Here is a 10,611-nt window from a genome sequence, read left to right on the forward strand (position 1 = left end):
CCGGTGAGACGCCAAGGGAAGGTCACCGTGAAGTATGACCGCAAGGAGCTACGGAAGCGCCTCAACCTGGAGGAGTGGATCTTGGAGCAGCTCACGCGCCTCTACGACTGTCAGGTGTGCCCCTTACCCTCTACCGACCCCCTAACATCGGTCTGTAGTCGGGCTGCCCGGAACCCCACCGTGAGCCCGCCTGTCACCCGGAGTCAATGGGCGCTCCGCTTCCGCGCGCTCCCCTCCTCTCTGCACTCCCCGCCCCCATGTATGTTCTTTCTTGTGTGACCTAAGTCACTCCCATCTTCCCCGTTGCCTCGGACCCTGCCTCCCGCAGCCTGCCCCGTAGGTCTACCTTGGGGTCCTCCAGAACCCCAAGGGATAGTCTGGCCTCTGGGCAGAAGGCAAGGGGCTAGCCTGGTCTGGCAAACAGTGGAAGGACATCTAACCTACCTAGTGCAAGCTAGACTAGGCTGTGGCTACAAGGCTAGCCCCCTTGGTGGATGGAGGGTCCGAGCTGCTCCTGAGCTAGCCTGGAGCTCCCATCTCGGCGTGGGGGGCAGGCTAGCCCGCTCTCTGGTTCTGGTTCTCCACCCTATGACTCCCTGGTTGTTCACAGGGTGACTCAAGCCCCTGGGGGCAGGGGGAGGAGTGGGCCTGCCCTGGAATGCAGCTGGCTCCAGACAGGGTAGTTGCTTCCTGGGGGGAGGGGTGGTGGGCACCCCCTCCCTCAACACAACGTGGGCTCTTTGTTTCCCTTTTCCCAGGCCTGGGTCCTTCCCCCTGACCCATCACCGGCCTTCATTTCCTCCTCCCTCTTGGAAATCGGTGACAGGTGTTTGAGGGAGGGGAGGGGGCTGTGATGAACTGGGACAGCTGGTCCCACCTGTGCTCTGGTTGAGATGGGGGACCTGGAAGTGGGGGAAACACATCTGCTAGGTTCCCAGCCCAGGGGCCTCCAGCCCTGGCTGTCTGGCACCCAGGGTGCCCGCTGGCTGGGACAGGAAGTGCCCCCCCCATTGGGCAGTCGGCCTTGGCACAGGCCTGATCTGTCTCTCTGCTCAGAGCAGCTGCTGCTGTCTGCTGGGCAAAGAGGGCTGGGTTCCTCCTAGAGTGTTCAGGGACCTCCACCCAGGACAGCCCTTCGCACACCTCTCAGCTAAGGGCCTTGTCTCTCTCCCACCCACGCCCACCCCAGGAAGAGGAGATCCCAGAGCTGGAAATTGACGTGGATGAGCTCCTGGACATGGAGAGCGATGACACCAGGGCTGCCAGGGTCAAGGTGAGAGGGGGTGGAGGACCGTCTGCAGGCACTGCCCCTTGGCAAGCAAACTGTTAAAACAGGGCCTTTGCTCTGGGTCCATTTGCCTGCTAACTAAAAAGTTGGTGGTTCAAACCCACCAGCCACTCGGCGGAAGACGGGGCAGACTACTTTGGTAAAGATTGACCGCCTTGGAAACCCAACGGGGATCACTATGAGTGGGAACTGATTCAAATGGCAGTGGATTGGGTTTGGTCTGTCCGCCAGCTCTGACCTTGGGCTCAGCATGTCCCTCCATGAAATGGGGAGAACAGTGTTTGTCTGGCTGTGAGTTACAGTGGCATGTGGCTGCTTTGGGCAGTCCAAGGCCCTGGGATGTGTTCCTGAAAATTCACTGTTGCACTTCTGCCCCCTGCCCAATGTCCCCTCAGGAGCTGCTGGTTGACTGTTACAAACCCACTGAGGTGAGTGGTTCCCCTGGAGGGTGGGCTAAGGGGAGCCTGGGCTCCATTTGGGGTCTGGTCTCCCTGACACTCTCCATCCTGCCCAGGCCTTCATCTCTGGCCTGCTGGACAAGATCCGGGGCATGCAGAAGCTGAGCACACCCCAGAAGAAGTGAGGGTCCCCACCCCAGGTGAATGGAGGCTCCCACAGGACAATCGCTGCCCCCCGACCTCGTAGCAACAGCAATACCTGGGGGGGCCCCGCGGCCAGGCCTGGTGCCACAAGCAGGGCTCCCCGTGCCCCTGGCCCAGGGGCCTCTTCTCCTGCCCCTATTTTCCATTTTGGGGTTTTTTTATTGTTATTAAACTGACGGGACTTTTTGTGATTTTATATTGACTCTGCGACGCGGGCCCTTTAATAAAGCTAGGCTATGCCTTTGGTGCAGCTTCTGGGCTTGGCTGGTTTCTTTGTGGGGGGGGGACGGACACTGCTCTCCTAGTGCTACCAGCACAGCTGCTCCCCAGGTGACCGTGGGCCTTCCTGAGGGCCAGGTAGCCATGGTGATAGCCCAGTGCTGGCTCCCAGACCAGGAGCAGGAGCTGGAGGTGGCTGGGGACTTGGGGGTGGGAGGGTGCTGTGGGCAGGCAGGAGCAGTCCTCCCTCTGCAGACACGGGCCACCTGGGCCTGCCTGTGGTGACTCTGTGTCCCGGAGCCTAGATGCCAGGGCTCTGTAGCCTAGAAAGTAGGGTGGATACTGAGGGAGAGGGGAGGGCCCACAAACAAAGACAAGCTCACTCCATGGGCTTTTAAGGGTTTTTTGTTTTGTTTCCAAACAGCCTGGTCCCTGCAGGGGGCCTCTCCCGCCTGCCCCTTCCCCAGTCTGGCTACAGTTCTGAGCGTCTTTCAATTTTGAGCAGCTCCACCTCAAACACCAGGGTCGCACCACCTGTGGGAAAAAGTAGGATCAGATTGAGAACTAGGGCCACAGGGAGATGGGCTGCCTCAGGGTTGGGGTAGGAATGTCTGTTACCTGGAATCTTTGGGGGCGCTCCCCGCTCTCCATACCCTGTCAAAGATGTACAAAGAAACAGTGAGCTGAGACCACACCCTCCTCCAGATCAAGCAACGGGGAGGGGAGATAAAACGGAAGTGGGAGAGGGGCTGGCCTCCCGGGTCTTGCCCTGTCATCACTACCGGAGGTGGACTTGGAAGAGACAGGTGGTGGAGGAATGAACAGGGTGGGAACTCCTGCAGTGACTGAAGCAGCCTCTGCCCCTCCCCAAACATGGCCCCGACTCCTCCATCCCTCAGCCCTCTTACCCAGCTCGGATGGGATCACCAGCTTCCGCTTTTCCCCCTCACACATCCTGCACAATGATACGTGCTCAGCATGTGACGGCACCCAGGCCCCCTGCCCACCTCTCACCACCACCCACCCCCTGCCCTCTCACACACAGCTCACCTCCTGGACCAACCATGGCCCTCCTCCAACTCACCCCAGCAGCCCCTGGTCCCAGCCCTTGATGACCTGGCCAGTGCCAAGGGAGAAGACAAAAGGCTGGTTCTGGGGCAGGCTGCTGTCAAACTCCGTCCCATCCTCCAGCTTCCCCTGTGGAATGGTGGGAAGGCCAGTGAGGGCTGGGGACCCCCTCCTGACCCCAGCTCAGCTGCTCTCCTCATCAAGTTCGCCCCCACAGCATTGGCAGCCACAGTTCTTGACACTCTGTATCACTCCAGTTGAGGTAGGCCTCAAAGTGGGGGCAGACAGTGCATGGCAGGGTACAACTAGGAAAGTGGCTTAGAAGGGACTTGCCCAAGGTCACCCACCTGGTGATGGGAGGAATCAGACTTGAAGGAACCCAAGTCCTTTCTAGTCCCCAAAAGCCCCACCCCCCCCAATGCCCCGCCTCCTCACCCACCGTATAGTGCATGTGTAGAACATCTCCTTTGCGGGATTTGATGGGACAGTGGTCCACCCTCTTCTTGACCCCGATCTGCAGTTTCCGCTTGCCCTCGGCCCCGGTGGCTGTGGTCAGGGCACTCAGGCTGATGGACAGTACTGCTAAGACCCAGCTCAGCCTCATGTCTCTGCAGGCACAGACCCCCACCCACAGACCGGGCGGAGGGCAGGGAGGGCATGGAGCAAGGGCAGGTACTGGGAGGATTCCACCCCGCCCCCACCGTACCATGCCAGCCCCTGGGGATCCCTTTGTCCCGGGTCACCGCCCCCTCCCCCAGGCTCCGCGGCCACACTTACCAGTCCAGTGAGAAGGGGGCTTGGCCGAGGACCCCAGCAGCGGGGGGAGGGGGTCAGGGGAGGCCACAGCAGCCAGGGCCCCGCCCCTTTGCTCACCCCCAGACCTTCCCTCCCTCCCGGTCCCCAGCCCCGACCTTCAGTTCCCACCGGTCCCTTTGCGCAAAGTCCAGACCCTCTCTGGCTGCACAGCGGATGTGCCGACCGGGCGATCCCATTCACGCCACACCCAACTACCTCTGGCCCAACACACCCATACATCTGCGGCCGCGGCAGGGGGTCGACCCCGAGGCACCCATACATCGCCGCTGGGAGGCTCCGAGGAGCCCCTGTCCTCCGGGGGTACCCCCCAGCCCGGCCCTGTGCCTCCACCCGTTGCACCGCCCCAGCTCTGAGCCCTCGGGGGTCTCCGGGGCACCCAGACTGGCCCTGTGTCGGGTGGCCGCTGAGCCCGCTCCACCCATACCACCTCTCCTGGAGGAGTTCTCGGCCGACCCCGTCCCCAGGCCCCGCCACCCCGGAGTCCGCCCCCTCGTGGACGCCCCGGGCCATTACCCGGGTTTAGTCCTTCGCTTGGCTCCTTGGCCCCGCCCTTCGGAGAGCGTGGCTCTGCCTCCGTCCCTGGAGCCCCGCCCTCAACAGAACCAAACCCCTTTTCCTGACGCGCAGCCGCTCCACTCCCCGCTCCCAGTACCGGAGCTCGGTCCCCCTTGGCCTCCAAACTCGAGGCTCCGCCTTTCAACTGTTCCGGCTCCTCCTCCAAGAGCCAGGCTCCTCCCCTCACCGCACTTAACTCCGCCCCCAGCCGCGTAGCCCCGCCTCCTTCTGATCCCAGTTCGGAAGTCCCACCTGTCTCTGCTCCACGCCCCGCCCCCAGTCCTGGGGCTCCGCCCCGACCGGCGTGAGGTCCCTCCCCATGCGGCATCCCTAGACAGCTCCGACCCCAGCCCCCAATTTGCTCGTGACCTATCCCTCGTTAACACTCGGGGCCTCGGCCCGCTCCTTCCCGGCCTGGTCCAGCCTGCCCTCTTGCACCCCGCTCCCCCAGCCCGGGCTGTGGCCCCCGCTCACCTCCTCGCCGCGCCCCCGGAGTCAACCCCAGTCGTGCTGTTCCCTTTGCGCAGGCGCATCCGTCGCTACCAGGCGGGGCCACGCCGCCCTCCCTCATTGGACCATGCAAACCCCGCTGCCACACTCCCGCGGGGCGGCTTCTTCCCTAGCTCCGCCTCTCGCGCTAGCGCATGACCTACGCATCACTTCCGGTGGGCAGTCCTTAAGGTTAAGTGAAAGTGACTTCCGAAAGGGCTGAGGGTACTTCCGGCCGAGGTGAGCCTAAGGTCAGGCGCGCTCCTCGGGGTTCTTTAGGCGCCGTCCCGCGTCGCCCCCCCAGCCCATCTCGCAGCGCTTCCGTTTGCCATCGGGTCCCTTTGTGAGCCGCGATCCCTGGTTAGGTGCTTTGGAAAGAGCCTGGGCGTCAAAGGCAGCCCTGGGTTTGAACTTTGGCTCTGCCACTCTGTGTGACCTTGAGTAGTTCCTTCCCTAGCAGCATTTGGCGGCCCTGTAACGTGAGCTTGGTGTAACCCTCATCCGACAGGCCCCTTGGAGGATTGAGGCGATAGATAATATGCAGCGCCCGCCTCAGGCCCTGGCACACAGCTAATTTTCTTCCCCTTTTCACTCCCTCAGCGCCCAGGCTGACCACTACCTGCCCCAAATGACTACAGTGGCCCGGCCCATTTCCCCTCCAGGCGCCCTGGCACTCACAGTTGCCAGTTGGGTAACGAATCTGCATTTGGGAGGCTGAGTGTAAGGCAAAAAAAGAAAAGAAAACAACAACTCACTGCTGTCAGTTGAATCCAACTCATAGTGACCCCTCTTTGGGTTTCGGAGGCGGTATCACTATGGAAGTAGATTGCCCCATCTTTTTTCCGAGGAGTGGCTGGTGGGTTTGAACTACCAACCTTCTGGTTAGCAGTCAAGTGCCTTAGGCACTATGCCACCAGAGCTCCCACAAGAGAGGCAGTCAAGTCAAATCCTTCCAGAGTCTACATCTTCATTTGAAAAAGGCAGGGAATCGCGGGGCTGGGCTCAACTGAGGATAGAACCAGATGCATGGGAGGCACTGAGCGTGTCTGGTGGGCTGGGGCGGTGGCAGCTCTAGGAAGCCTAACCCTCACCTGTCTCAGGTGAGCTGTGCTGAGCAGTGACAGGTGGGAAGTTACTTGAATAGTGACCACTGTCTCTTCCTGGTTAACCCTACTCCTGTCTGTGGCCCACCAATATCACAAGTGGTCCCTCTAATACCCTGGAGAAAGCCCCCGTTAGAGTGGCAGCTTTGGGGCTACCTCTGTCCTTGACTGCCCTGCCTCAGCAGGGCAAGGGTTGGGTAGCCTTCAGTCCCCTCCCTTGCACTCAGCCACAGGACACTGGAGGCTGCAGGGAGGGTGGGTGCTGACCTTGGGCTGGATCAATGTAAGCAAAGTTCCAGGTGGTGGCTAAGGGGGGCCCCCACAGAGGTGCAAGGGAGGTGACGAAACCAAAATCAAACTCGCTGCTGTGGAGTCGGATCCGGCTCATAGCAACCCCTCGTTGGGTTTCCCAGGCGGTATCATTAAGGAAGTAGATTGCTCAACCTTCCTTCCAGGGAGTGGCTGGTGGGTTTGAACCGCCAGCCTTCTGGTTAGCAGTCAAATGCCTTAGGCACTACACCACCAGAGCTCCTCAAGGGAGGTGAAGGCGGAGCAGACTACAAGTTGAGGTGCAGGGGGCCCACACACTCTAGGAAGAGAAAGTGAAGTGGGGACAGGGCAGAAGTGTGGTTGAGCCAAGGTCCAGGGGGCAAAACGCAGCAAAATACATGTGGTCCCAGTCTTAAGACACTGGAGTTAGGCTGAATGGCACTTAGGAGTTTGGTGATTTTGGTTTGTCTCATCCCTTGGAATGTTGCAATGCAGAATTACACTGTTGCAATGCAGAATTTGCTGCTGTTCTCCAATGTTTAAAGATCAGAGTTACAAAGATACTGATAATAAAGGGCAGTAATAATGAAAACCAAAAAAATAAAGTATTTGACTACAGCAGAACCAATGTACGTCAGAGGTGTCAGAAGGGAACCCCATCATAAGTCAAGGACTACGTATTAAGTGTGGCCTGATGAGGAAGTGGGTGTTGTTTTCTTTAAGGTGAAGACAGGCCAAGCTTCCCCAGAGCCCAAAGCAACCGTCCATTCCTTCCACATGTACAGGTGGAAATGGGCTTAGTGAGGGGGGGCAGTGATAGCGGTCACTCAGCAGATCATCAGCCAGAGTAGCCATTTCCTTCCAGAAAGGAACCATGAGATGAGTGCAAAGAGGGGGCAGGGAGCAGGAAGGGGGACCCTCACTGCCTCCCCCCTCACCTGGCATCACGTGAGTGTGATGACTGTGTGCTTCGGTCTCTGTCTGGGACTATCTGCACGCGGGAGCAGGGAGCAGGGAGCAGCACAGCTGTGGGTCTAGGACGTAGTGTGATGTAGGCATTCATGCCCAAACCAGCCAGCCCGGACAGTGACAAACAGGGACACAGGCAGGGACCACTCCTTCTATCTCTTTTATCAGGGTTGGGAGTCACAGTTCTCGTACCAAAGCCCATTATCTGCAGGAATCGGGGTCTTACTGGGGGAAGGAGCAGCCGATAGGAAGACGCTTTCTTGAACAAGGTGGTTAAAAAGTGAAAAGGGACCTCATTCTTCCCCCAACTGGGCACATGACCCCTCTTGATGCCTCCAACCTCCTCTTCTGACTGTGCCCACCCAGTTGGATGGTGGCTTCGGGACAAGGGACAGCAGGGGAGCCTCTTCAGAGGCTCAGGGCCTGGAGCAGTGGCCAGCCCCGCTGAGGTCCTGAGGGCTGAGCTGTCCTCACCACGATCCCCGCTTGTCCCCCACTGGGGTATGACCCATGAGGCAAATGGCCCTGCTGAGTCTGAAAAGCAGTGTCACCTTCGCAGCTTCCGGCACCTGAGGACGGGAGGGGGGCGGTCTGTTAATGGCGGCTGGAGCTCCACCCCCTCCTGACCCACCCCAGGTTACCCTCTGTGAACCCCACTCTCTCCTAACACTCCGGGGAAGCCCCAGCTGGCCTGGCCCTAATGATGACACCCCATGGCCTCGCTGTGGAGGGGAGAAGTGGTGAGAGCCCCTCAGACGAGGAGCAGACTGGGTCCCACCGCATTCCCTGGCCTCCTGGTGCCCATAAGGTGGGACATAGGTCTACCGCCATGGCTTCTGGGTAGCCCAGAGCTTTGCAGACTGAAAAGCTGTCTTCTTCATGTCTGGTCAGTTGTCACCAGCTGAAGGAGCCTTCTCTGACGTCTCAGAGATGGAAGTCAGGTGGCCCTCACCACAGCTCTTGACCTCCACTGCTGGTGTCATCTGTCCTTGTGTCTGACTCTGCGTTAGCGTGTAAGCCGTGTTTACACTTATCCCCGTGCCAGGAGACACTGGGTCAATATTTTTCAACACATTTAACAGCTTCCATTCCCCTGGCTTGCTTCCCACTGGCAGGCACACGCCGGACCTGCTCCAGGAGCAGGCCTGAGGCTTTCCCAAGACCCAGGCCACAAGCCCCTCACCTGCAGGTGTCTGGGTTGAGTTCTAAGCCCCGCCCTTGGCAACGGAGGAAGCTGCGGCGTCGGCAGCGGCAGCGGCAGGTCCAGGGGTCAGGGCGCTGGCGGCGCTGGGCGCAGCGTGGGCAGAGGGGCCTGGGGCTGGAGTGGGATGGGTGATGTCAGCTGGGGGGGTTGCTCCGGGGACAGAGTCCCAGCCCGGAACAGAGCGGGGCTGGGGGCGGTGGTGGGGAGTGAAAGCCCTAGGAGGAGAAGTCACATGTCTGGGACGGGAAGGAAGAGGCTTCCCAGGGGCTGGGGTCGGGTCAGAACACACTGACTCCACTCGGGGAGCTGACGGAAAGGGGAAGGGGGCACAAGTGGGAGGAGAAAGAGCGGGGAAGGGGACCACAGCTTGCTGACACACTCCCCACCCCACCCCACCCTGCCCGTCCTGGGCTCCACCACCTCAGCCGCTGCAGTTCAAGCGGCTCACCTGTCTGGCTTCCCAGCACTCTCTCTCTTTTTTGGTCTGAAAGGTAAGGAGACAGAGACAGAGACAGAAGGGGGTGATCAGGAAATCCAGGCATGTTCTGCTCTTGCCCCAAATCCCAGGCCTACCCCAACTCTACTCCAGAAACCTGCTCCCCACCCCCCGGGGTCCCATACGCCCAGCACCCCCCAAGCTTGGGGTCTGTGAGGGCAGGAGGTGGGCCTGGCTGGCACCTGCATTCACACTGGCTGTGCTCTTCCAGAGACATCTCCCCCAGCTGACTGCTAGGGTACCGGATCATGAGGATCTGTGCTCGGGAGGGGGAGGAGGAGGACAGGGGAGACAGTGAGCGCGTCAACTGAAGGGGCCGCTCCGGGGGCGGGAGGGGGAGCAGCCTCTGGCCCCCAACCCTCCCGGTGATGCACGCTCCGCCCGAGCCAGGCACACTCCACCTGCCCTGGTACCTGCATTCGCACTTGGTGCTGCCCCGTGGGTACACACTCCAGGCCGTCGTCCGGGCAGCAGCCACCACAGCGGTGCACAGTCACACAGCTGGGCACCAGCTGCTTGGCCACAGTGCCCATGAGCTCCACTGTCAGGGGCACTACCACCTCCCGAGGCTGGCAGGTGGCACGGGCATATACGTCGATCCAGGACACCACTGGGAGCAGACCGGTAAGGGTTAAGTCCCCATGGGGTTTCTGCAGCTGTTCCCTGTTCCCTGGCCCCCTGCCCCAGCAGCTCTTCTCCCCAGCCTCCCTGTCTCAGCCACCCTCCATCTGCCCTCCCAACCTGTTTTCCCTTACCCTGTCTATCCAGAACCCAGGAACCCCACACTCCTCAACTCTGTCTCCTCTGAAACAGACTAAGATTTTGCATCTTTCAGGACAAGAGAGAGGAACAAGGAACTCAGAATTGGGACATATGGTGAACCCATTGGCTCGTAAAAAGTTACTGTTACCTTTCTTCTGGTGGCCCAGGGGATCAGGCTGGGAGGCAGGGGCCTGTGGGAGAGAAGAAGCCCAAGGTGGGGGACACCCCTTGGACGCAGGGAGCACTGTGGAAGTGCTGGTCCTGCTGCTGTCCTGGGGTCTCCTGGAGGTCAGAGGGCTTCACCTCTGCTCTGACATCCGTTCCTGGGGCGTGACTAGCTTTACCTGATCTCTCTTGGCCACCTGGAACCTGCCCCGGCCCACGACTCGCCTGGTGCGCTCTGCAGGCGACGTCGAATCTCCAAGCGTTGGCGCCGGCCTTGTGCTGCAGGCGGCAGGTCTGAAGTGGGCACAGTGGGCGCTGAACCAGGGCCCGCGGGCACCGAAGCGACTCCGCCTCCAGCTGCGCCCAGGGGACGGGGTGGAGCGGGGGAGTGGCCCCGCGGCTGGGCCGGCGGGCCAGCAGGAGGGGCGCCTCCCAGGGGATGCCCGGCCCCGCGATGCCCCGGTCCGGGCTGGACCCCGCGGCTCGCTCAGCCAATGCGCGCACCTCCCCACTTCCGCCAACCTTGAGAGGGCACCGCAGGCAGCTGGCTGCGGGGCCGCACGTACCTGGGCGGGGGCCAGCTGCAGGAGCGCGGCGAGCAGCAG

The 10,611-nt window shown here is 60.9% G+C and overlaps 4 protein-coding genes across 4 annotated transcripts; 1 reads left to right on the plus strand and 3 right to left on the minus strand.

Moving 5' to 3' along the window:
* Positions 1 to 6: 6 nt before the first annotated feature.
* Positions 7 to 1,871, plus strand: PPP1R14B (protein phosphatase 1 regulatory inhibitor subunit 14B; the record flags this gene model as incomplete). Its single annotated transcript, XM_007944827.2, has 4 exons — positions 7 to 114; positions 1,190 to 1,273; positions 1,684 to 1,716; positions 1,803 to 1,871. Coding segments are annotated over 4 exons (294 nt in total), but the record flags the coding sequence as incomplete, so codon positions are not given.
* Positions 1,872 to 2,581: 710 nt separating this feature from the next.
* Positions 2,582 to 5,081, minus strand: FKBP2 (FKBP prolyl isomerase 2). The gene is made up of 6 exons (XM_007944828.2): positions 5,023 to 5,081; positions 3,617 to 3,785; positions 3,194 to 3,306; positions 3,018 to 3,064; positions 2,728 to 2,763; positions 2,582 to 2,643 (listed from the first exon to the last, which is right to left on the minus strand). Exons 1-6 carry the CDS (start codon positions 5,079 to 5,081, stop codon positions 2,582 to 2,584), a joined length of 486 nt encoding a protein of 161 aa, XP_007943019.1.
* LOC122150371 (translation initiation factor IF-2) lies at positions 4,091 to 4,876 on the minus strand. The gene has a single exon (XM_042781538.1). The coding sequence runs from the start codon at positions 4,874 to 4,876 to the stop codon at positions 4,091 to 4,093; it is 786 nt and encodes a 261-aa protein (XP_042637472.1).
* Positions 5,082 to 7,926: 2,845 nt separating the features above from the next.
* Positions 7,927 to 10,611, minus strand: VEGFB (vascular endothelial growth factor B; the record flags this gene model as incomplete). The annotated part of the gene is made up of 7 exons (XM_007944987.1): positions 7,927 to 7,948; positions 8,563 to 8,697; positions 9,032 to 9,067; positions 9,262 to 9,335; positions 9,493 to 9,689; positions 9,990 to 10,032; positions 10,573 to 10,611. Coding segments are annotated over 7 exons (546 nt in total), but the record flags the coding sequence as incomplete, so codon positions are not given.

Source organism: Orycteropus afer, unplaced genomic scaffold, assembly GCF_000298275.1.
Source record: "Orycteropus afer afer isolate SDZICR_OR568_19922 unplaced genomic scaffold, OryAfe1.0 scaffold00130, whole genome shotgun sequence".
Taxonomy (NCBI): Eukaryota; Metazoa; Chordata; class Mammalia; order Tubulidentata; family Orycteropodidae; genus Orycteropus; species Orycteropus afer.